Source organism: Notothenia rossii (assembly GCF_949606895.1).
Source record: "Notothenia rossii genome assembly, chromosome: 7".
Classification (NCBI taxonomy): Eukaryota; Metazoa; Chordata; class Actinopteri; order Perciformes; family Nototheniidae; genus Notothenia; species Notothenia rossii.
Genome location: NC_136905.1, coordinates 40173870 through 40199750, shown reverse-complemented (window position 1 = coordinate 40199750; position 25881 = coordinate 40173870). Strand labels below are relative to the sequence as shown.

The following is a 25881-nucleotide window of genomic DNA, read 5'->3' as shown; positions in this document are numbered from 1 at the left end:
ATGAGATCAGGATTGTTTTTGTTCTCCAAATATTAAGCAAAATATGTCACATTATATAATGACTGTTACAGAGTCATCGTTTTGAGAAAAAGGCCTTTAAAGTGTTTCTCTTCTCTGGAATCCATCGATCTGATTGATTATTAGCGGAGCAAATGATCAAAAATACTACGGAGGGAAGATATTTTCGTTTGGATTACTGCACTCACGGGAAACACCGGCTGTTGTTATGCCTGTTGTAACGTTAAATTACTCAGTTCTCCGCTTGTAATTATGCCATTACAAACTTCAAACCTGTATTTATCATCTGCATTTGCCGAAACAAGTTGAATATTCTGAAAGCCAAGACTTTGTTTATTTGAAATCAGATGAAAACGAACTGTAACGGACCCTGCCGTGTTATCTATGATTACTATGCCTTACATTCATAATTTCAGCGGGAGGGAGGGGGAGCGGCGCTGCGGAAGAGCAGAGTGGCCAGTGAGAGGCGAGCTGTGGTCTTCCCTTTACAAGCTTAAAAAATGCGTGTAGCTAATGAGATTGAATATATATAACAATACAAAATAACAAAATATACACAGCTAGATCAGATCGCGTTTTAGATGCGACTTTAGAGTCGAGGGGAATTATTGAAACGGGATTTGTACAGTGTTCCGCGCCGCGTGTATATACGTGTGTGTTTGTGTATTTTTGCGTTTGTGTGTATTGTGTTTGTCTCCCGGGGAAAAGACTCACGAGAAACACCGGCTGTTGTTATGCCTGCAGTGACGTTAAATTACTCCGTTCTCCGCTTGTAATTATTCCGTTACAAGCTTCAAAGTTGTAGGCCTATTTATCATCTGAATTTGCCGAAACAAGTTTAATGTACTGAAAGCCAAGACTTTGCTTATTTGAAATCAGATAAAAACAAACTGTAACGGACCCTGCCGTGTTATCTATGATTACTATAGGCCTATACCTTACATTCATAATTTCAGCGGGAGGGAGGGGGAGCGGCGCTGAGGAACAGCAGAGTGGCGAGTGAGAGCTGTCATCTTCCCTTTACAAGCTTCAAACATGCCTGAAGCTAGTGAGACTGAATATAACAATCAAAAATAACAAAATGTACACAGCTAGATCAGATCGCGTTTTAGATGCGACTTTAGAGTAGAGGGGAATTATTGAAACGGGATTTGTACAGTTTTCCGCGGCATCTGCTGCTGCGAAAATGTGGGGCAGGGCTGAAAAGTGGGGGGGCCAATGGCCCCCTGGCCCCCCTGCTTCCGGCGCCCTTGTCTCATGGCCCCTTTGTTGATATCATGTAATAGTGTTAATCTGGCCCGCGCGTTTACGTTTGCGCTTTATATTTCAATTTTATTTTTTCCGCTGCTGCTGCTGCTGCTGGCAGGGAACTGCTGCGCGGAGTTCCCTCGCCCCTCCCCCCTCCGAGGGAACTCCGCCACACGTCAATCAAATGCGCGCAGCGGAATCAATCCAGACGTGATCCAAAAGTGACACAGAGTGGAAGCAAAATATATCGCCATGTCTTCATGAAAACTTTCAGGGAAAAGAAAAATCGATGATGACCACAGAACATTTCAGGAGAAGTGGGAGACTGAATATTTTTTTGTTGAGAACAGGGGAAACGCAACGTGCCTTATATGCAAAGAGAAAATCGCTGTATACAAGGAGTATAACGTCAAACGTCACTACTCAACTAAACATGCAGAGTCTGCAAAATACCTAGGAGATGAGAGAGAGAAAAAAGTCACAGAGCTAAAAAAAATTCTATGGAAGCAACAAAATCTCTTCAAGAAAGGAAGCAATGAGGCTGATTTAGCAGTCGAAGCTAGCTATGTGGTGAGTGAGATGATTGCTAGAGCGGGAAAGCCGTTTACGGAAGGCGAGTTTGTAAAAAAATGCATGTTGCAGGCTGCAAGTATAGTCTGTCCGGAAAAGAAGGGTCAGTTCAACAACATCAGCCTGTCAGCTAACACAGTGGCAGAGCGCATTTCTGACTTATCAAGTGACATATATGAACAGCTGTGCGACAAAGCCAAACTTTTCCGTGCATACTCTGTGGCTCTTGATGAGAGCACAGACATCACTGACACCGCTCAGCTCGCAATGTATGTCCGTGGTGTTGATGACAATTTTGAAATGACAGAGGAGTTGCTTACAGTGAAACCAATGCATGGCCAGACCACCGCTCAGGAGATATTTCAGCAACTGTGTGATGCCATTGCGGATATCGGTCTGCCATGGAAGAGGTTTGTTGGAATTACGACGGACGGAGCGCTATCAATGACAGGGAGAAAAAACGGGCTGGTGGCACTTGTTCAAAGAAAACTGGAGGAGGAGGGTGTGGAGGAGGCTATTGCTCTGCACTGCATTATCCATCAGCAGGCCCTTTGCAGCAAATGCTTGAAGTTTGACAATGTGATGTCTGTCGTTGTGAAATGCATCAACCATATCAGATCCAGGGGCTTAAAGCACCGCCAGCTCCGTGCTTTTTTGGAGGAAATTGAGTCAGAATATGAGGATGTGCTCTACTTCACAGAGGTACGTTGGCTCAGCAGGGGAAACGTCCTGAAGAGTTTTTTTGAGTTGAGAACAGAACTGAAAGTATTCATGCTGGAGAAGGGTGGGATGAATGTTCCCGAGCTGAGTGATCCCAAATGGCTCATGGACTTAGCTTTTCTTGTTGACATCACGCAGGAGCTGAATGCTCTGAATAAGAAGTTGCAGGGCCAGGGCCAGCTTGTTAGTGCAGCATATGACAATGTCAGAGCATTCTCTACAAAACTGATGTTATGGAAAGCCCAGCTCCCTCAGAAAAACCTCTGCCATTTCCCAGCATGCAAGGCTCTCATGGACAGGGACACAGCATTCAGAGGTGAGAAGTATATTGATGCCATTGTGAAGCTACAGGAGGAATTCGATCAGCGGTTTGCAGACTTCAAGACACACAGAGCCACTTTCCAAATGTTTGCAGACCCCTTCTCCTTTGATGTGGAAAATGCCCCTGGTGTGCTTCAAATGGAGCTCATCAACCTGCAGTGCAATTCTGAGCTCAAAGCCAAGTTCAGGGAAGTGAATGGGAAAGTAGACAAGCTTGGACAGTTCATGAGAGAATTGCCCCCCTCCTTCCCTGAGATTTCCAGGATGTTCAAGCGGACCATGTGCCTTTTTGGGAGCACATATATGTGTGAACAGCTCTTCTCCACCATGAACTTCAATAAGTCAAAGTACAGGTCCAGACTTACTGATGCACATCTTCAAGCCATACTGAGGGTTTCAACTGCTTCCTCCCTCAAACCAAATGTGGCTCAGCTGTGTGAGAGGAAGCGCTGCCAGGTCTCTACCAGCAAGGAGTAGGTAAGAAAGAGCAACTGTACATAGTTATGTTGTGAAGAACAGTTCATGTTAAGAAGATGTTGAATAACTGTTAATGTTGTATTTTTTAATAAATGTTTTGCGGAATATTTGAAGCGGCCCAGACTTGCCCAGACTCTACGTCCAGCGGTCCCCAGGTAAATTGAGTCTGAGACCCCTGCTTTAAGCTATCCAAAAAAGTCAGTAAATGTTTTTTTTTTTTTTAAAAGACTGAATTTACATCGTCAAAAGGTCCTTTTGTTCAGCCTCACAATGCTATTGGGTAGTACATGTGTTTATAGGTCCTGCCCTCTGGAGCATACATATAAGACTAACATTCCTGACAATATATCTCAATAGTCATCTTTTCTGGTGTAAATGCCTTTTTAATAATAACATTTTTGAATGGAAAATTCTCAACACGAATGCATCAATCCAAATAAATATAACTTAAATATGTGGGAAAATACTGTGTTTGAAATGTATAATTGAAATGAGATGTTAGCTTTTTGTTTTGATATATATATATATTGTATTCCAGTCTCCCTTCAGATATGTTAAGTGGCATGTAATTCAACACAATGCTGCTCACCTCCTTCAAAGTGAAATTAAAAACCTCTGCATTTTCTATATAGATATTAACATTACTTAATGTCAGCTTCGTAAAAAAAAAAACATAACAAATATTATTTACAATGGACTACGCTTAGCTAACAGACTAATTTCCACCACTCATGGACCACACTCACCTTTTCTCTTGAAATGCTGGGTGACATACTGACTTCCTTTAGTCCCTCTCTCTTTTCTTTCTCTTCTTTCTTTTCTTTTTGAAAGCCTGACTTTGTGAGTCATTGAGACATGGTGTTGTACCCTTAAAAAGAGAAATAGTGAGTGAGAGAAGTGAAGACATACAATCACACAGCTCCCGCCTTCACTCGTCTGAATCGAGCCATCTTTAAAATGAAGCTTGTACATTTTCAATGAATACACTCAAATTTCAGGACCAATAATTATGACTAAATTCTCCTTTATCTTTAGCTCTTTAACAGTGGTAAAAAACATATGTAAGGACATCTGAATGCAACAGTGCCTAGCTTAGCTGCTAATAACATGACAAACGGTCAGATTCAGCGGTACCACAAGGTATACAGCAGCTAGCTTCAATGACCACACAGTTAGCCAGTTAGCAAGAACCTTCAAACAATACAACAAAGTGCAAAATACACACTTTCCTCTCACAACGAACCACGGTGATGTAATACAGATGACATATATAACATGGGTTGATAGATGTATAGTGCTTTGTATACTGTAATTACCTTAAAAAGGGAAATAGTGAGTGAGAGAAGTGAAGACATACAATCACGCAGCTCCCGCCTTCGCTCGTCTGAATCGAGTGAGGAAGAGCGCAGTGATCCCTCCCACTGGAACCCCAAGGCATTACCAACAGATTAACGCACAATCAGCCCATACAGTAGGATACATCTATCTCTCAGAATAGACTAGTCTTGTCGGTCGCAATGGCACACACGTAAGTATTAGCATCCCTGCTCACATGCTAGAAAGTGCCGTTAGGAGGCGGAGGCGGGACCAAACCATTACATGTAAATAGAGGGGGGTGTACAGAGGCTTTGGATAATTAACTTTTGGAAGAAAATAAGTTAAATGAATTGTAAGTTTAGTGAGTACATTATCAATATAACGTTATATTAATGTTAATTATTGATGAATGATGAAAGGTTACTTAAACATTTTTTTCTTAATGTTCTAAAATTGTTTTCACCCCGTGGTGAGGGTGTTTGGGGCGGCCAACAGGGTGGCCAGGATTCAGCTGGGGGTGGCCATGGCCACTCCCAGCCACCCCCCAGCTCCGCCACTGCTTATAGGGGGACAGTGCTGCTGAGCCTGAAGATGGATATCTTGGTCCTGGCACCAGGGGGAGGGACAACTGATTTAGTATGAATAGCTGATAAACATGTACCTGCATTTAATGTCAGCTAAAAGAGCAGTGAAATGAAAAACCTCTGAATTTTCTGTGAAGATATTAACAGTAGCCTACTTAATGTCAGCTTAGTCACATGCTTTCACTCTGCTAGAAAAGTGCTGCGTTTGGAGGCAGGAGTCTTAGGACCAAACCATTACATGTAAATAGAGGGGGGTGTACAGAGGCTTTGGATAATTAACTTTTGGAAGAAAATAAGTTAAATGAATCGTAAGTTTAGTGAGTAGCCTACTACGCAATATAACGTTATATTAATGTTAATTATTTATGAAAGGGTACTTGACATTTTTTTTCTTAATGTTCTAAACATTTTGGGGCCCCCTGCTAGTCATGGGCCCTTAGAATCGTCCTAACCTTTCACCCCCTTACGGCGCCCCTGCGCGTCAAGACGAGTTAACTTTTTTTCCCCTCAACTTTGTGTGGAAAAATGCTGGGGATTATGCGGCCTTTTAATAAATATGCGGCCTTTTAAAAAGCTGCGCCATTTTGCTGATTATGCGGTCAATTCTGCGATCGTAGAATCGCGTTTTTCTGGAGGGGGTCGGCAACAGGCGGACCGCGGTCTGGATGCGGACCCAGACGCCGACCTATACGGACCCGGGGCTATAATCAATACATTAATATGGGAGAACCGAAGAGTGTTCGTTTTGGGGGGGGGGGGAGACTGACTGACGGACAACTTCTCACTTCAAAAAAGAAGAATAAATCTAGACCGCAAAAATAATTAAACAAGTGAGTACCTGTTTTTCCTGGCCAAGGACAGGTTCCTTGAACACAACACGAGCGTAACGTCTCTTCACGTGGTATATGTCTCGTCTGAAAGGAGTGCTGACAGAGAGCACCGGAACGCCGCTCCAGCCCTTCAAATATTGCAGTACCAATAAGGAGCAGTACACATGCCGCAGTGTTTGCGTGGCTGTGTCTTTAGTTATAAGCACAGTGGCGATCTGTTGTTATTAGCATCTGGTTAGCTAGCTATGCTAACGAATTTAAAGAGCTTTTCTACAACCAGGTGGAAGAGAGCTCTCTCCTGAGATGCTCAAATAACCTCAGCTCAGTGAGGTTAAGGCACACCTTGATATCATCATTATAGTTATTAATGAGACTAAATTAAAAACAGGTATAAAATACTATATGACTAACAAAAAAGTTGTTAAAAATAACAAGAATAGAGTTTAAAAGGGGAGTGATTTGTAAAATATCCCAAAAGAAGAATCTGCTTACAGTTTTGTTTCATATGGGTGTTGAAAGATGTATCGATCTCCCCATGTTGCTTTCAAAGTGCACCAGATTGATGCATTTAACTTCAATATTTTTAAAAAAATCTTCCCGGGGGAGCATGCCCCCAGACCCCCCTTGAGGAGGTTAGGTCCCCCCACACTTAAATCATGTTCACATGGATTGGATACTAAATACATTTGCACACAGCTTGTGTCCATATCTTTCTGTTTTTGTGGTCATGCCAAACCGTGCACATGCATGGATGCGCGAGTCATGGTGAGATATCTGGATTTAGAGGTTGCTTTTTCTTTGCACAACATGAAAGAAAGGCCAAATGAATGGGCTTTGATTTTAGTTTTTTTAACCAGAGGTTGAGTTCAATAATTTGTACGACCCTCGAAGGATGTTGTAAAAATGTAAAGGAAAAAGGTTCCCCCCCCTGCTGTAAATAATAATAAAAACCCTTGATTTATAACTTAACATCTCTGTCTCCTATTGATCTGAGTATATGATAAAGAATAGCCAGTTAATTGAAGCATTATAGCACAGGCCTTTGTCAGATGGTATATTATGCTGTTTTTTTTCTGCTTCGAATAGTTCTCTCTTTTTTCACCATACCTGTGTTTGCATCACTGTAACCAATGAGCACCTGCATGTGTATGAGAATGGCCCTGACACCATTTCAGCCCAGATTTACAAACTCCTGGCAGGACAAGCTCCAGCTCAATTCTCGCACTGAATTAAACAAAGTGAGTGAGGGACTGCAATATAAGAGGGAAAGAAAGAGAAACTTTAAAACTGTTCAATTGTTATTATGTGTAAAGACTGATATTGTTCTATAATTGTCTGAAACTGTTAAGTCATGATGTGAAACAGTTAACAAAGAAAAAGAGAAACTCAAGATGCTGCTACACTTTATTTTATTTATCTAAAATTAAGCACTTTTAAGATGCACATATTTTCAAAAGCTATTTTATTTATTTTCTCTATTTCATTTTTAAATGCAGCCCGAGAGGAACATTACATATATCCACAGTATTTACTGTATATAGAGTTCAATGTTCATTTTCAATAAATATTGTTGTTTTTGAATTGTACTTTCTTTATTTGATTGGCAGTCAGTTGTTGATTACATGCAGACGTTGATAAAGCTACAGGCTACTTCAATATATATCACACTAATTCATGAAGCAATTTAGACATGTTGATCTTCCGGACCTTTGCATGGGGGGATTTTCTATAACTGGACCTCGTTGAATTTTAGTTGAATACCCCTGGTCTAGACAGAGAGTGAATACACATACTATACAGCAGGGGTGGGGAACCTCCGGCCCCCGGGCCGTATACGGCCCGCGAGACCATTTGGTACGGGCCTCGAGGTAATTTATAAACACACGCAAAAAAGAAAAAAAATTAAGAAATCTAGACCGCAAAAAAATTAAACAAGCGAGTGCCTGTTTTTCCTGGCCAAGGTCAGGGTCCTAGAACGCAACACTAGCCTAACGTGTCATCACGTGGTATATGTCTCGTCTGACAGTGGTGCAGTTCTGACGGAGTGCACCAAACGTCGCTCCGGCACTTCCAAAAATTGCAGTACCCATAAGGAGCCGTACACATGCCGCAGTTTTTGCGTGGCTGTGTCTTAGTTGTAAGCCCAGTGGCGATCTGTTCATCCGTCATACTGATCATACAGTCAATAACTTTGTTGTTATTAGCATCTGGTTAGCTAGCTATAACGAATATAAGAAGCTTTTTAACCAGTGAGGTAAAGGATCTTTATATGATCATTATAGTTATAAAAAAATAAGAGAATAACGTAAACAGGTATAAAATACTATATGACAGTAAAAAGGTTAAAGACACCTGTGAATAAATGTGTAGGAAAATGATGAATACACTAGACTTTCAAAAAAATATACAGAAATATACACTACAGTGACATCTGGCGTCGTTTTTGTAAGAAATGTTCACTTCCGCATAAAAAAGCCTCGGCACGTGACCTCCCGCGTGTGACGTAACACGGGGGACACAAGGGGGAGAGCGGCCGGTGTAACGTATTAATAAACATGGATCCCAATGCTAGATCGACACAGAAGACACAGAAGAAGTTGAACATGAATATTTGAATGGATATGACGGACCACAACCTTATAATTATGAGCCTGCTAGGCGTCCAAGAGACCAGGAGCAGAAGATTAGAAGAAATAACGGCCATTGGAGAGAAATGGAGCTGTGGTGTGAGGAGAACCAGTGGAGAACTGGGCAGCTATCTTGGTGAGTGACCGGCGTTAGCTACAGAATGTTAGCTAACGTCACATCACAACATTGTGAAGTTAGCTATCATATATCAGGCTATAACTAACGTAGCATTGACCCTTACGCAAAGAAAATATATTTCCCCATATATTAACTGTCAATATTGCATTATTTTGTTTTCTGATTTACTGGTTGATTGAAAAGATTTAATAAAGGAAATCTTGCTGTTGGCTACACCAACTGATACTGATTAATAATCAACATGAAAAACATATGTATTCATATCTACAAAATATATTGAAGATATATAGAATAATATATTGTGTTAATATATTACAATATATTGATATATGGAATAATATATTGTGTTAATATATTGTGTTAATATATTACAATATATTGATATATGGAATAATATATTGTGTTAATATATTGCAATATATGGGATAATACATCAGTAATTGCCGCTTTCCATATATTGAGTAATATATGTAAATATATATAATATATTGGTTGTGTATATATGTGAACATATACTATATATTAACATTTATATGGGGACATGTATGTACTCTATATTCAGATTTATATGGGGACATGTATGTAGTATATATTCACAATTATATGGGGACATGTACTATATATATTCACAATTATATGGGGACATGTATGTACTATATATTCACAATTATATGGGGACATGTATGCGCTATATATTCACAATTATATGGTGACATGTATGCACGATATATTCAGATTTATAAAACGGACAAGTCAAATCAAGCAATCTGATTGGTTCTTAGCCGTGATATACTGAGCGTATACCACGGGGAGAATTGTAAGTTACTTTTCACAACAAGTCAGTATCCCTCCGCGTCTGAGAAAAACAGTATACCGTTGGGCTGAAAAGCAAACTGCCTGCGCGTCGGGCAGAACCACCCCCCTTAGCTGTGATATAATGAGCATATACCACGGCCTGTCGTGAGCTATTGCTTAATTATAAAAGACCATGTACGTACCATATATTCTGAACATGAGTGCAATATATGTTCACAATGAGGAGAAATGCATGTTCTGATAAAAAAAATCTTTCATTTAATTTCCAACCTTTATTTATGCAGGTGAATCCCATTGAGATCATTGATCTCTTTTTCAAGGGTGACCTGCTGCAAGTAGGTTCCACATGAATACATATAAACATAACAGAAAAACAAAAAGGACATCATACAGCATATTTACAGCGACTACAGTTTACATAGCTAGTAACATTTACAGGTTCCAACAGTTAGCATCTATCCTTGCTTTAAAAACATTTAGTGGAACCAAATTGCTCGGTTTCCATTCCTTTTGCAGACTGTTCCAAGTTAGCGGAGCTGCGCATCTAAAAGCTATCTTCCCTAAGACAGTCCTAGCAGTTGGCACATTTAATAAAACCACAGCATTCAATCTCAGGCAGTAGTCACTTACAATTCGCCGTGAGATCAGGGAGCAGATGTAGGATGGAAGTTTCCCTAACATGGCTTTGTATATAAAAATGTACCAGTGACTGAGCCTCCGTACAGTTAGTGAAGGCAAACCTGCCCTTGCATACAGGGTACAGTGATGGGTTAATACTTTACAGTTTGTCACAAATCTCAGTGCACTGTGATACGCAGCATCTAACTTGACCAGGCAATTGGCAGGTGCATTCATATAGATCAGATCACCATAGTCCAGCACAGGTAAAAAGGTCACAGTGACTAGCCTTTTCCTGGCCTCAAGCGAGAAACAGGACTTGTTTCTGAAAAAGAAACCTAGTCTAACCCTCAGTTTTTTAAGCAGGTTATTGACATGAAGTTTAAAAGTGAGACAATCATCAAGCCAGATACCAAGGTATTTGTAACAGGTAACCACTTCAAGTTTTATTCCTTGCGTAGTTACAATATCTAAAACAGGCTCTGGTGTCTTTTTAGCTTTTGAAAAGAGCATTACCTTGGTTTTTATCAACATTTAAAAGAAGCTTAAGCGCTGAGAGCTGAGTCTGAATAATGAGAAGCTTAATTTGTTTTTTTCTATCAATGTGTAACAGTTATCAAAATACTCATTAAAAGGACAAGGAAAGAATAAAAGAAAAGGCGTATAAACAACACATTATGTAATGACTCAAGAACATTTTCATGTAATTATGTAATAAAACCCACATTTTGTAATAATCTGCTGCATTGTGTAACAGCCTGAACGCAATATAAAATACATTTCCCTGCATTTTGTAATAAATTATTACATTTTTCAATGGTTATTACAAAATGCATGAGTTGCCCTTTTAAAAAACTGTAATATTCATTATGTAACCATAACCAAACTGTAAATGTATCCCAAAATTGATGTTGATATACATGTTGGCTAATGAATATGGTAACACTTGATCTAGTTTTGGCCAATGAAAGATATTCTACTGAAATATTTTTAATCTATGAGTAAGGATGATTCATGGTTGAATAAATAAATAAACAGTTGCAATGTTATTGTTTGCAACTCATTTTGTAATAACCACAGCAATATGTAATAATATATTTCAAAATGTGGCGACATGTACAGTATTATATTTGCATTGAACTTGTTTACTACATAATGGGCAAATTATTGCAAAAGGAGGTGTTATTACATAATGAAGGGAAAATGTATTACATTTTGTATAGGTATAGTTAATAAATGATGCATTGTTATTTCATACAGGGCCAAAAAGTGCAGTCTGTTATCCTATTTAACAATCTTGTTTTTTGTTTCACCTGGTGACAAATTTAAACATGAGCTGATCACTCATTAAAACAAGGTCCGGAACAGGGCCAACAAAACAGTCTTGTACCCTATTTAATCGTCCATCTTATTTTTTTCGTGCCTTAACTCACAAATTATTGTGTTAATGGATGTTCTTATATCTGATGTCTTGGTCCCTGGATGGTGCTTTACTACAGCATCTGTGGAACAGAACAATTACAAATAATTTAATTACACAAAATATGCGGTGGTGTACAAAATGAAATGTGCGAGTGGAGGCGCTCTCCACATCCGACCGGTCAGTTTAGGTCAGGGGGTCGAAGAGATCAATTCTTGGCTTGCTCTTCCTGTTGTCATCTGAGGTCTTCTCCTATTGGCCGGCGTTGTCGGGGGGCGGGTCCAATGCAATTCCTGCCTTTTTCTGTAGCTAAATTGCATCATTCTGGCATCTGTGGTTATTTAAACATTCCCTGCTACACATTATTCAGCGTCAATAAATGAGTGCTAATCCCAGTGTGCTCAGTGTACAACATCACATGTCATTTCACCTTGGTTCAAGGTTTGAAATCGTATGATTCCGCCAGATGCTAAATGCTAACCGGAAGTGACGAATTTTCAGAATAAAAGTGTTAAGCTAATAGTGAGAACTTTCGGTTTTTCAGAATAAAACTGATTTAAATCAAATAGTGTATTTAATTCAAATTACGCCATATCAACATTGATTTTAATTTCTAACATAGCCAAATAATGGATCAACGCTCTCTGTCTAATATGTTCGCTAGCTGTTAGTGTTGTTGCAACCATCTCGCATTATGTTTTGTGCAGAAGGCAACGGAGGGACTATTTTATTTTGAACATCATTATTTACTAATAAAAACTATTTAAATTAGAGTGTGTATTTTTCTTTCATGTTGCCACACTTGGTAACCGTTTTATAAAAGCAATAGCTCACGACAGGCCATGGTATATGCTCATTATAATGATAATGATATATAGATCGTGAGCTATTGCTTAAATATATATGCATATATTACGGCCGACCGGCTATTTGAAGTGGAATGTAGCCCATCCACGGCAGACAGCCCAAACAGTAATCGAATCCGCCACTTCCGCTGACAGTGGCTGACCTCCGTCTTCGCTAAACATAACTCTCTAAAACGTGTTAACGTTCTCATTGGACACATTACGTGATCATCACCAATCAATCTCACAGATTTCGGAGAGGCCCCCTCCCTCTCCAGCAATAGATTGATCTGATTGGCAGATTCAAATGGCGGTAATGCACCTACAAGTTAGTTTGCCAACCGCCAATAAACACGAAAGAAAAAAAGAAGAACAGATTAAAATCTGCGTTGCCGCTTCTGTCTGTTGATTCTGTCAAGTGAGTGTCAAAGAGAAAGCATGCTTTCAGCAGGTGCTTCGAAACGGAAAATTAAAAAGAAACGAGAGGAAAATACAGCACGAGAGTCAGGTATGTGTGTGAGCATTTCAAACTATTTTAATTTGAAATCCAGTTACTTTAGCCGGACGGCTCAGATGATTGGTCGTGCTTTTTACAGTACTACGGCTTCCACAGATGACATTTTGTTATGGATTTTTTGTCAAAGCACTTAAAGGTGGGATAGGTAAGTTTGAGAAACCGGCTCGAGATACACTTTTTGTTATATTCCATGGAATGCTCTTAACATCCCGATAGCATGTCTTAAGTGCTTTGACAAAAAATCCATAAAAAAATTTCATCTGTGGAAGCCGTAGTACTGTAAAAAGCACGACCAATTATTTTAGCCGGCCCAGCTAAAATAACTGGATGGCCTTCCTGCCTGTCAGCCTTCCATCTGTGCACAAACTTATCTCGTGCCCTCATTGGTCTTGTGCGCGTTCGTGTGTGTTGGAGGAGGGGCTCTATAAGGAAGTGGCAGATTTTCTCCCGTTGTGTATTTTCAAATTCTAGCGATCTCGAGCCGGTTTCTCAAACTTACCTACCCCACCTTTAAAGATGAATTCAATTACATTTAAAAAAGTTTTAAACAGAACTGTTACAGATGCAGATGTTTGGTCCAAATTCCATAAAATATACCAACCACTAGCGCCACACTCAGACGAAAATGTACAAAGCCTATTCTTCCACTATTTGTATTCCCACATTATTCACCAAGCCAGCCCATGCTTTAATATAGATATTATGGATATTGTTATAATTCCTGCTGTCTTTTGTGAACTATACCCGCGGTCAGAGAGCGGAGATGTTTACCCTTAACATTATGTAATATGACGCGTTTGACGTATGACCTTAAAAAAAAGCAGTTTTTAAGAGCAGAGCTCAAAATTGCTCCTTTCCCTCTGAATTCCTGCCCTTATGTCTCGTAAAACATATTAAATCCTACATTCACCTTTTTAATTGTAATTTTCAAGCAAGTTTCAGGGTTCTTACACCTTTTCCAAAGTCAAATTCAAGCACTTTTCAAGCATTTTCAAGGTGGATTTTCAAGCTTTTCAAGCAGCGTACAGCTGTTGTAAATTACATATTTATATGTACATACTTATACTCAAATTATTATTTCCCTACCTCACATTAAATCAGATGTTCTTAATGCTATAAACAACCAAATGTGTGTTTCGTAATAGTATTCTACATAAGGATGAAAAATTAAAGATAAGAAAACAAAGTTTAATATTGTAAAATGAGTGACCCATATCATATATAGTAGACTGGGCATCCCATATAACCTGGCTGAGCCAATATAAAACAATCAGCCAACTAACTTTTCAATAAATTCTTTATTAACATTTTTAACATTTTTGAGGTCCTTTTTAGGGTGGCAGTGAACATACGGCTCTCCCAGGTTAGGACAAAACCATTGTCCCCCTCGTCAGTCCTCTGCTTGCATCTGCACGTAACATTGTTTCTACACGGACCACTATTGCGGTAAGCATGTTGTAACTTCCGGTTGTTGTTGTCATCTCCGGGTATCCCGTGTGCCTGTTCTGTTGCTGATAGCTTATTATCTTAACTTAATCGATCGTTTTAAAACTCTTGATCACGGCAACTGCCTGACGTTGTAATCACACGTTACTACAGCTTAAGCACTCACAAACTCTCCTTCTCTTAGCGACTGTAACTCCACAGTTGCCTACACTCTTTTCGGGTTTGCTAACGGTAGCTACTTTAGCTTGATAGCTAGCCATGGCTCTTTCCCCACCCTCGGGTGCTATTTCCTGCTCTAACTGTCTCATGTTTGGTTACTCCCCTACCTCCTTTACTGGTGCCGATACATGTGTTAAATGTAGTATAGTTGTTAGGTTGGAGGCGGGAATCATAGCCATAGAAGCCCGGCTCCGCATCTTAGAAAATAACTCAGCTACAGTAAAGCCCATGTTAGCCGGTGCGGACCGGCAAAAGGTAGCTCCTCTTAGCCGTCCCCCGGCAACTCCCGAGCAGCAGGGAGAATGGGTGACTGTTCAGAAGGGGCATAACGCGAAACCCGCAGGTCCCCACCAACCTGTTCACGTATCTAACAGATATTCCCCACTCAGCGAGACACCCGCTGAGAAGCCAACTCTGGTTATTGGTAGCTCTATTATGAGACACGTGAATTTAGAGACCGAAGCGTCCACAGTCACATGCATTCCGGGGGCCAGAGCGGGCGACGTTGAGGCGCATCTTAGACTGCTGGCTAAAAATAAACGTAAATACAGTAGGATTGTTATTCACGTCGGTGGTAATGATGTTCGTTTACGCCAATCAGAATGCACCAAACTTAATGTGGCGTCGGTGTGTAGTTATGCTAAAACAATGTCGGACACCGTAATCTTCTCTGGTCCCCTCCCCAATCTGATCAATGATGACATGTATAGCCGCATGTCATCATTTCAGCGCTGGTTGTCTTGGTGGTGCCCAGCAAACAATGTGGGCTTCGTGAATAATTGGAAAGCCTTCTGGGGAAAACCTGGTCTGATTAAGAGAGACGGCATTCATCCTACTTTGGAAGGTGCAAATCTCATTTTGGCAAACATTTCAGGGCTCTGTGGACTTAATCCATGACAAACTGGAGTTGAGACCAGGAGGCAGAGTCGCAGTCTTACACGCTTCTCTGCGTTCTCTCCTAGGCAGTCATCCATAGGAATCCCGAACCCAATAAAATACCCAATATTAACGGTGTGTGTGTCTGCCCAAGGACAATTTAAGGTAAAACCTAATAGAGGTGTCATACATAATAACCTAATAAAAGTAAATGTAACAACTACTACAGTGCAACAAAACAGGAAGATTAAATGTGGTCTCTTAAACATAAGATCTCTAGCATCTAAAGCAATACTGGTAAATGATTTCATATCAGATTATAATATTGATATATGCTGTCTCACTGAAACTTGGTTGAGACATGAAGAATATGTCAGCATAAATGAGGCCACTCCACCCAGCCATATCAATACTCATATTGCCCGAGGCACGGGCCGAGGAGGTGGAGTTGCAGCAATCTTTGACTCAAGTTTACTTATCAATACTAAACAAAAATTAAATTATACCTCCTTTGAAAGCCTCATTTTCAGTCTTACGCATCCGACCTGGAAAACTTTGCAGCCAATCTTATTTGTTACAGTGTACCGTGCACCAGGTCCTTATTCAGAATTCTTATCAGAATTCTCTGAGTTTTTATCAGCTTTGGTACTTAAAACAGATAAAGTAATTATCGTAGGTGACTTTAATATTCATGTTGACGACGATAAAAATAGCCTTACTGTTGCATTTAACTCTATATTAGATTCTGTTGGTTTCTGTCAGAGTGTAAATAAACCAACCCACTGCTATAATCACACTCTTGACCTTGTTCTGACTTATGGTATTGAAATTGAGCAACTATTAGTCGAACCGCATAATCCTGCTTTATCCGACCATTTCTTAGTAACTTTTGAAGTACTGTTACTAGACTACAAAGCATTAGCCAAAAGCTCCTGCAGCAGAAACCTATCTGTTAGTGCTATAGCCAAATTTAAGGAAGAGATTCCACCAATACTTAACTCGATAGCATGTCTGCATGTAGGGGAGGAAACTTATACAAAATGTACACCACCCCAAATTGATCATGTTGTTGATAGTGTTACCGATGCGATGCGAATAAAATTAGACTCTGTTGCTCCTTTGAAAAAGAAGAAAATAAAACAACATAGATTAGCTCCATGGCATAATGCCGAAACCCGCAAAATAAAGCAAAAGTTGAGACAACTTGAAAGAATATGGCATTCCACTAAACTTGAAGAATCTCGTTTAATTTGGCATATTACACTCAATGAATATAAGAAAGCACTGCGTAAAGCGAGAGCAGCATACTACTCTTCATTAATAGATGAGAATAAGAATAATGGAAGATTTCTTTTCAGCACTGTAGCCAGGCTGACAGAGAGCCACAGCTCGACTGAGCCTTCTATTCCCATAGCACTCAGTAGTAATGATTTTATGTGCTTTTTTAACGATAAAATTGTTACTCTTAGAAACAAAATCAATGACCTCTTGCCTTTAACCAGTATAGTGTTATCAACAGCTCCCGAAAACGTGAGTTCTAATATTACACTAGATATTAAACTAGAATGCTTTTCAGCCATAAACCTTGAACAATTAAATTCAATGATTCTCTCTTCTAAGCCATCAACGTGTATCTTAGACCCGATTCCAACTAAGCTGTTAAAAGAAGTTTTTCCACTAATTAGCACTTCTTTATTAAATATTATGAATATGTCTTTATTATCAGGCTATGTTCCACAATCATTCAAAGTAGCAGTGATAAAACCGCTTCTTAAAAAGCACAACCTCGATCCAGAGGTTTTAGCCAACTATAGACCTATTTCTAATCTTCCGTTCCTCTCAAAGATTCTTGAGAAAGCAGTCGCAAAACAGCTGTGTGATTACTTAAAAAACTATGATTTATTTGAAGATTTTCAGTCTGGCTTTAGAACACAACATAGCACAGAGACAGCTCTGGTTAAAGTCACAAATGACATTCTAATAGCCTCTGACAAGGGACTTGTCTCTATTCTTGTCTTGCTCGATCTTAGTGCTGCATTTGATACTATCGACCATGATATCCTATTGCAAAGACTAGAGCACTTAGTTGGCATACAGGGAACTGCATTAGGCTGGTTTAGGTCCTATCTATCTGAACGCTCTCAGTTTGTACGTGTCAACGATGAATCTTCCATGCAAACAGGACAGCAGATAGCTTACACATCTTCCGACGCAAACTGAAAACTCATCTCTTTAGACTCCACTTCGAGCGATAGAATTACTAACAAAGCACTTATATACTAATAAAGGGCTGGCTTTCTAAATGCCAGTTGAGTAGCACTTGAAATGTTTGGCTCTATGAAACCTGATGTACTTATATGATTCTGTTTTCTTAAAGGTTGTATCTTCCTGGTCGAATGCACTTATTGTAAGTCGCTTTGGATAAAAGCGTCAGCTAAATGCAATGTAATGTAATGTAATGTAATGTAATGCAAACCAAAGTTAGCCATGGAGTGCCACAGGGCTCAGTGCTTGGACCTATTTTGTTCACCCTATATATGCTTCCGTTAGGCAATATTATAAGGAATCATTCTGTAAACTTTCATTGTTATGCGGATGATACTCAACTATATTTATCAATCAAGCCTGATGAAATTAATCATCTAAATAAAATTCAAGACTGCCTCAAGGACTTAAAAACGTGGATGACCTTACATTTTTTGATGTTAAACACAACCAAAACTGAAGTTATTGTACTTGGCCCGAAGAATCTACGAAACAAATTATCTAAAGATATATTAACTATGGATGGCATTAATTTGGCCTCCAGTGAGACTGTAAGGAATCTTGGTGTTATATTTGATCAGGATTTATCCTTTAACGCCCACATAAAATCAATTTCAAGGACCGCCTACTTCCATCTACGTAACATTGCAAAAATCAGGCATATCTTGCCTCAAAACGATGCAGAGAAACTAGTCCATGCATTTGTTACTTCAAGGCTGGATTATTGTAACTCCTTATTATCAGGGTGTACCAAGAAGTCAGTCAAGTCGCTTCAGCTGATTCAAAATGCTGCAGCTCGTGTACTAACCAGAGTTAGGAAAAGGGACCACATTACTCCTGTTCTGGCTGCCTTACACTGGCTCCCTATAGAACACAGGATAGCATTTAAAATTCTTCTTCTCGCCTACAAAGCCCTTAATGGGCAGGCGCCATCTTACCTTAAAGAACTCATTATACCCTATTGTCCTACTAGGGCATTGCGTTCCAAGAATGCAGGGTTGTTGGTTGTTCCTAGAGTCTCTAAAAGTACAATGGGAGCCAGAGCCTTTTCTTATCAAGCTCCACTTTTGTGGAATCAGCTTCCAGTTTGTGTTCGGACGGCAGACACCCTATCCGTTTTTAAGAGTGCGCTTAAGACCTTCCTTTTTGATAAAGCTTATAGTTAGGGCTGATTAGATTCAGCCCCTAGTTTTGCTGATATAGGCTTAGTTTGTCGGGGGACATCTTACTTATTCCTTCTCTCTGTCTATACCTGTGTACTCTCATGTTCCGATTAACCCAGCTTCCCCAAATTTCTTTCTTTTTGGTGTCTATATACGCCGGGATCCGGAGTCATGGATGATCCTGCGGTCCTGTGTCATGGATTGCGAGTCCTGGATCTTGAGTCCTGGCTGTGGTCCTGGATCATAAGTCCTGGATGGATATACTCATGGATTCATCTTCCTATTATACACACATGCATTTCCAAACATTTGGACTACCTATGTTGCAAATGTATTATCTTTTCAATTTACACACGGCATCTATTGCACGTCTGTCCGTCCTGGGAGAGGGATCCCTCCTCTGTTGCTCTCCCTGAGGTTTCTCCCATTTTTCCCTTTAAACTGGGTTTTCTATGGAAGTTTTTCCTTGTACGATGTGAGGGTCTAAGGACAGAGGGTGTCGGATTGTCATACTGCTATTCTGTACAAACTATGAAGTCCACTGAGACAAATGTAACATTTGTGATATTGGGCTATATAAATAAACATTGATTGATTGATTGATTGATTGATTGAAACACAAAGCTGATTTAAAAAAAAGTGTGCGGAGAGATCCTCTTTCTGTGTAAGAGTTTTGGAGGTTTCCAGGGAATTTTTTTCAGAATATGAAACTTTTATTGCCAAAATCTCCCGATAAATACATGTTTGAAGCTTGTAAAGGGAAGATGACAGCTCTCCCTCGCACTAATGCTTTTACGTAGCAATGCTCCCCCCTCCCTCCCGCTGACATTATGAATGTATGGCGTATAGTAATCATAGATAACACGGCAGGGTCCGTTACAGTTTGGCATAACAACAGCCGGTGTTTCTCGTGAGTGTTTTCCCCGGGAAACTAACATAATACACACAAACGCAAAAATACACAAACACACACACACACACACTCGCGAGCTTCCCCCAGACCAGTAATACAAACGAAAATATGTTTCCTCCGTTAGAAAGCTAGGAATATCCTCTTTCCAACAGTGTATAACTCAAAATGTGTCTTCGGGTCAATGTGACTGATTTCGATGGAGCAAGTTTAGGCACGAAAAATACTACCAGTAGAAATACATTGCTTTTATGTGCTTCATCCTCTGAAAACCACAGGATGGCGACTGTCGCACATACTGACATAAGTACGCTCCTTTTTATTATTGTCACCTGCATAAGCAATTATCCCACATCGAGTTCGCTAACGTTACTAGCTTAAACAAGTGTAACATGCAACGTTAGCCTAATCCAAAATGCTCTACTACGGCTTCATATGGCTCGTCAGCGCAGACTCTCCATCGCGAATAATTGAAATTCTTTGTGGCAAACTGTGCAGAAGGCGAATCGTTGGGTTGATCCTCGTTTTAGCCACAGCTTGTATTGCTTTTCGGATAGCCAACGCTCGTTAAAACAGCAACCTCCTGGCATACTGTCATTCTCTCATTAGAATGCCCAGGTCACACAAAATAAAACACTTGCAGGTCGCGCGCATAGCGCGGGAAGGCCGGAGCGGAGCTGTTTTATGTAGAAGCGAAGCAACTAAGCTCGCTCCGACTTCTTTATTTTCTTAATCTAAAAAGCGAACTATTCAGTCAGACAGCAATTTATTGTAAAAGTAAAGCATTTACAATTTCAAGCACTTTATCTCAAATCCAAGCACCATTCCCAAAATTCAAGCACTTTTCAAGTCATGAAAACACCTCGTAAAAATTCAAGCATTTTCAAGGATTTCAAGCACCCGTACGAACCCTGAAGTTTAAGCATAAATGTAGAAAAAAAAAAACCTGCAAGATGCTCTTTAACTTCAACATTTAAAAACAAATCTTCCCGGGGGAGCATGCCCCCCAGACCCCCCTAGAGGAGGTTAGGTCCCCCCCGCCCAACTTAAATCATGTCCACATGGAAACTAAATACATTTGCACACATCTTTGTCCATATCTTTCTGTTTGTGTGGTCATGCCACAACCGTGCACGTGCATGCATGCGCGAGTCATGGTAAGATATCTGGATTAAGAGGTTGCTTTTTTTGCACAGCATGAAAGAAAGGCCAAATGAATGGGCTGTGATTTTAGTATTTTTAGTACAAGGACATAAAAACAAAAATAAATAACGGATGAATATTAAATAGTATTGCTAAGAAAAAGGGGGGGAGGGGGGGATGCTCTGCTGAGAATTAAGTTTTGGGTTCTTCATCAATAGTAAGGGTGTCAATGTGGTTCAGAAAAGGCTGCCAGGTATTATGAATTGTTGTCAGGGAGCCCCTCAGGGAGAACCTAATCCTCTCAAGCCTGACGCAACTCAGGATTTCGTGAATCCATGTATTATGGGTGGGAGGGGAGAAATGTATGTATGCAGAGTGGTAAATGCGATAACTCGTTGTGTGGTAATGGGTGCATTGGGCATCAGAGGAATTCCGAAAAGGGCAGTGAGGGGGCTAGGGTCCACTGTCTCACCCAAGACCTCCCTAAGTGAGTCAAATATTGCAGACCAGAACTCTGATAGTTTAGGGCATGACCAAAACATGTGCATGTAGTCAGCCGGAGAGTGTTTACATCTGTTACATTTGTCAGACCTGTCAGGGTATATCCTGGCCAGTTTAGCGTTTGTGTGGTGTACTCTGTGCAGAATCTTGCACTGCAGTAAACTATGCCTTGCACATATGGAAGAGGAGTGTAACAGGTTTAATATACGTCCCCACTGATCATCTGACATGTTAATCCCAAGGTCCTGGTCCCATACAACTCTAAGGGAATTTAAGCAAGTAGGATTTATCTTTAAAATGTTTTTATATATAATGGAGATGAACTTCTTTGAATCGGTCTTAAGTGATAGGAAAGAATCAATTATCGAATCAGGAGGCCGACCTGGAAATTGGGGATATTTCTTTTCCACAAAGTGCCTGATCTGAAAGAATAGGAACAAGTGAGAACTTGGAAGGTCAAATTTGTGGGCTAAATCTGCAAACGAAGATAAAACACCACCAGCATAAAGGTCAATAATAGACCGCAGGCCTTTGTCTGACCAAGTCCGGAAGACAGGATCCGAGCACGACGGGAGGAAAAGGTGATTGCGATAGACCGGGGCTAGACCTGATGACGCTTGTAAGCCAAACTGCTTCCTAAACTGACCCCAGATCTTTAAAGTGTTAGTTACGATCGGATTGTGAGCAACTTGTTTAACTGGAAAGGGCAATTGAGAACATACCACCGACCAAAGTGGGAGAACCGAAGAGGAAGCCTCCCTCTGAGCCCATCGAGGGTGTTCGCCCTGTGCCAAATTAGTGTTCCAAAAAAGAAGCGTATTAATATTACATGCCCAATAATAATGGCGGAGATTAGGCAGCGCCAGGCCACCTTCAGACTTGGGGAGTTGAAGAACTACTCTTCTAATACGAGCCCTCTTGTTGCACCATAAAAAATAATTAATCGGCTGGTCGAGTGCTGAGAAAAAGGATTTATTAATAAATATTGGAATGTGTTGGAAGGAATATAAGAATCGAGGTAGCACCACCATTTTTATCAAATGAATACGTCCCATTAAGGAGAAAGGCAAGGAGGACCATCTAGCTAAGTCTGCTTTAAAGCGCTCTACTAATAGACTAAGGTTCTTTGCAAAAAGCTCCGTTAACGATTTAGTTATATGGATACCCAGGTATTTGAATCCCTCTGAGACCTTCTTAAAAGGAAAGAGAGCTTGGGGAAGTTTATCAGCGAGGGTGTTAACAGGGAAATATTTGCTTTTCTGGAGCTGGAGTTTGTAGCCAGATAGCTTCTGAAATTGCTCTAAAATGCTTAGAATTATAGGAAGGGAGGACGATGGGCTGGAAATGTACAGTAAAAAGTCATCTGCATACAGAGAGAGCTTATGCAAAAAACCGAAGCGCGTGATGCCCCTAAATCCTTCCTCACTACGAAGCCATAAGGCTAGACGGCGAGCGCAAATAATGACGGAGACAGAGGGCAACCCTGCCTATTTCCGCGAGAGAGCGAGAACGGACCAGACTTAACACCGTTGACGTTAACTGAAGCTACCGGAGATGTATAGAGGAGTTGAATCCATGAGACAAAGTCCCTGCTGAAACCAAATTTGTTAAGTACATAGAACAAATATCCCCACTCTACTCTATCGAATGCCTTTTCCGCATCCAAAGAGAGAACTACTTCAGGGGTACTAGTAGAGGGAGAATAAATAATGTTAAACAACCTCCTGGTATTAAAAAATGAATGTCGTCCTGAGATAAAGCCTGTCTGGTCGGGGTCGATCAGGCCCGGCATCACCCTCTGGAGACGACTAGAAAGAACCTTAGTCATGATCTTAAAGTCTACGTTTAAAAGGGATATCGGCCTGTAACTGCCACACAAGAGTGGGTCCTTATCTTTCTTCAACAAAAGAGTTATTGATGCCTCAGACAAAGTAGGCGGTAACTGGCCTTTCAGAAAGGCATCATTGAATACTCTCACCAGGATCGGGGCAAGTACAGAACAAAACGTTTTAAAAAACTCTGTGGAGTAGCCATCAGGACCAGGCGATTTACCGCTCTGTAAAGATTTGATAGCCTCTGTTACTTCAGAGACGGTTAACGGAGCTCCCAGATCACCAAAGCCTCTTCCATCAACTTGGGGATAAGCTAAAGTGTCTAAGGGGTTAGGGCTGTCCCAATCCTGTGGAGAAGATTCTGAGGTGTATAATTCAGAATAGTAGTCTGAGAAGATAGTATTGATTTCAGCAGGGTCTGTTGTAATATCACCTGTTGGCGACTTCACTCTAGGGATTAGCCTGGAGGCACCGGCCACTCGCGATTGATATGCAAGCAGTTTGCCTGCCTTATCTCCCTGCTCAAAAAATCGTTGCCTGGTTTGCAGAAGTTGCCTCTCGATCTTACTAGTTGATAACAGATCATATTGAGATTGAAGCTGGAGACGTTTTTTATACAAAATAGAGGTGGGATTAACCAAGTATTGGCTGTCTACATTTTGGATATCAACTGAAATCTCTGTCAATTTGGATTGTTCCGATTTCCTGAAATGTGAGACAAAAGAAATGATCTGCCCACGAAGATAAGCCTTAAAGGACTCCCAGAGTATATCACTACCAATATTCGGAGTGTCGTTTATCTCAAAGAAAAAATGTGATTTGTGTTGCCAGAAAAGCCTTACATTTGGCTTCGGACAGCAACTGAGGGCTAAATCTCCAGAATCTAGAGGGTGGTCTACCATGGGGAAAATTGATTTCTACAGAAGTGGGTGCATGGTCGGAGATAACTATGCTATGGTATTCACAGGAAAGAACGATATGTAATAGTTTATCGTCAAGTAAGAAGAAGTCTATCGGTGAATAAGTGTGGTGGGCATGTGAAAAGAAAGAGAAAACTTTACTGGAGGGAAACTTAGTCCTCCACGGGTCCCTCAATCCCAGCTGGTCGGCATGAGTAGACTGCTTAGTGGACGATCTATCAAGCTCTATATCCTGGACCAGGTTAAAGTCACCTCCAATTATAATTTGATGCTCATTGAGATTAGGTATAGAAGTAAAGAATTTGGATATGAATTTGTCGTCCCCCCAATTCGGAGCATATAGCGAGGCCAGGACCACAGGAGTATTCTGTAATTTGCCAGATACTATAACGTGCCGGCCGTTCGGATAAGATATAGTAGTGTTTAGGTCAAAGGCAATATCCCTGTGTATAATAATAGCTGCCCCTCTAGCCCTCTCGGAAAACCTCGAATGAAACAAGTGACCCATCCATGGCCTTTTGACACGAGACATTTCCGCCGTACGGAGGTGTGTCTCTTGTAAGAAGCAGATGTCTCCTCTAAGGTGTTGCAAATGTGAAATTACCTTGTTGGCTTTAGTGATATTGTTCAGCCCTTTAACGTTCCAGGAAGCAAACCGGATATTTCTACCACTCACTGACATAGTCCTTTAAGTCGTGGCATAACCTGAGCAGAGACTAAAATAAAAGGGGAGGGGGAGAGAGAAAAAAGAAAAAAGAAAAGAAAAAAGAAAGAGAAAAAAAGAAAAAAAAGGGGGGGGAGACAGACAGACAGACAGACAGACACACACACACACACACACACACACACACACACACACACACACACACACACACACACACACACACACACACACACACACATCAAACCCCACTCCCATTGGGAGCATCAAACATGTGTATCTCCTAGGATAGAAACCTTCCTGACGTGGGTCCGTCCTATCCTTCCCCTACTTAACCGCCGTTCCCTCTACATTGAACAGTGAACACATTCTCCATAAAAAAAACTTAATTTAGCCGGCACAACCTACATCAACCTGGCAGAATAACACAAATTATCTGAGCACAACCTGCTAGTCACAAACGTATGTAAAACGTGAGACTGACATTCAACTTACAGTGCAATATTTAGAAAGAATGACCAGTCTACGTAAACATTAGCTTACAGGGAATCCTTTGTAGAGTAGTATGATTAGTTGCTGTACAGTTCAGTGTAGCAATAGTGCAGCCCGGGCTAAGCTAACGAGCAGCTACGTTAGACCACTCAGTATATAATGTGGTAAGCTAGCAAATGGGCCATAGCTACTGTGTTTTATAGCAGTGCAAGCTACCTCTATTTAGCGGCAATATACTTCTTAGCTTCCTTGACAGATGATAGCCGAACTTTGTCTCCATTCTCCGCCGTAATCATCAGCTTGGCCGGGTACTGGAGAGCAGGTCTGAGTCCGAGTGTTACAGCTGCGCCATTACCTCCCGGTACAGCGCACGCTGCATTACAACC

The 25881-nt window shown here is 40.6% G+C and overlaps 1 protein-coding gene and 1 long non-coding RNA gene across 4 annotated transcripts in view; one reads left to right on the top strand and one right to left on the bottom strand.

The window, feature by feature from the left end:
- LOC307047028 overlaps positions 1–25881 on the bottom strand; it is a 415414-nt gene that overhangs the window by 2169 nt on the left and 387364 nt on the right. For both annotated transcript variants that reach the window (XR_013810323.1, XR_013810324.1), the window contains exon 2: positions 4101–4222. This is a non-coding gene — a long non-coding RNA (uncharacterized lncRNA). The remainder of the gene's footprint in view (positions 1–4100; positions 4223–25881) is intronic.
- On the top strand, positions 1431–20853 carry LOC307047024 (general transcription factor II-I repeat domain-containing protein 2-like). 2 transcript variants are annotated; one of them, XM_079693731.1, is made up of 3 exons: positions 1431–3354; positions 3469–3509; positions 14392–20853. In XM_079693731.1, the coding sequence occupies exon 1, from the start codon at positions 1846–1848 to the stop codon at positions 3352–3354; it is 1509 nt and encodes a 502-aa protein (XP_079549857.1). In that variant the 5' UTR covers positions 1431–1845; the 3' UTR covers positions 3469–3509; positions 14392–20853. The 2 variants fall into 2 exon arrangements, with proteins under 2 accessions (XP_079549857.1, XP_079549856.1); XM_079693730.1 differs by having other exon boundaries at positions 1432–3354; positions 14403–20853.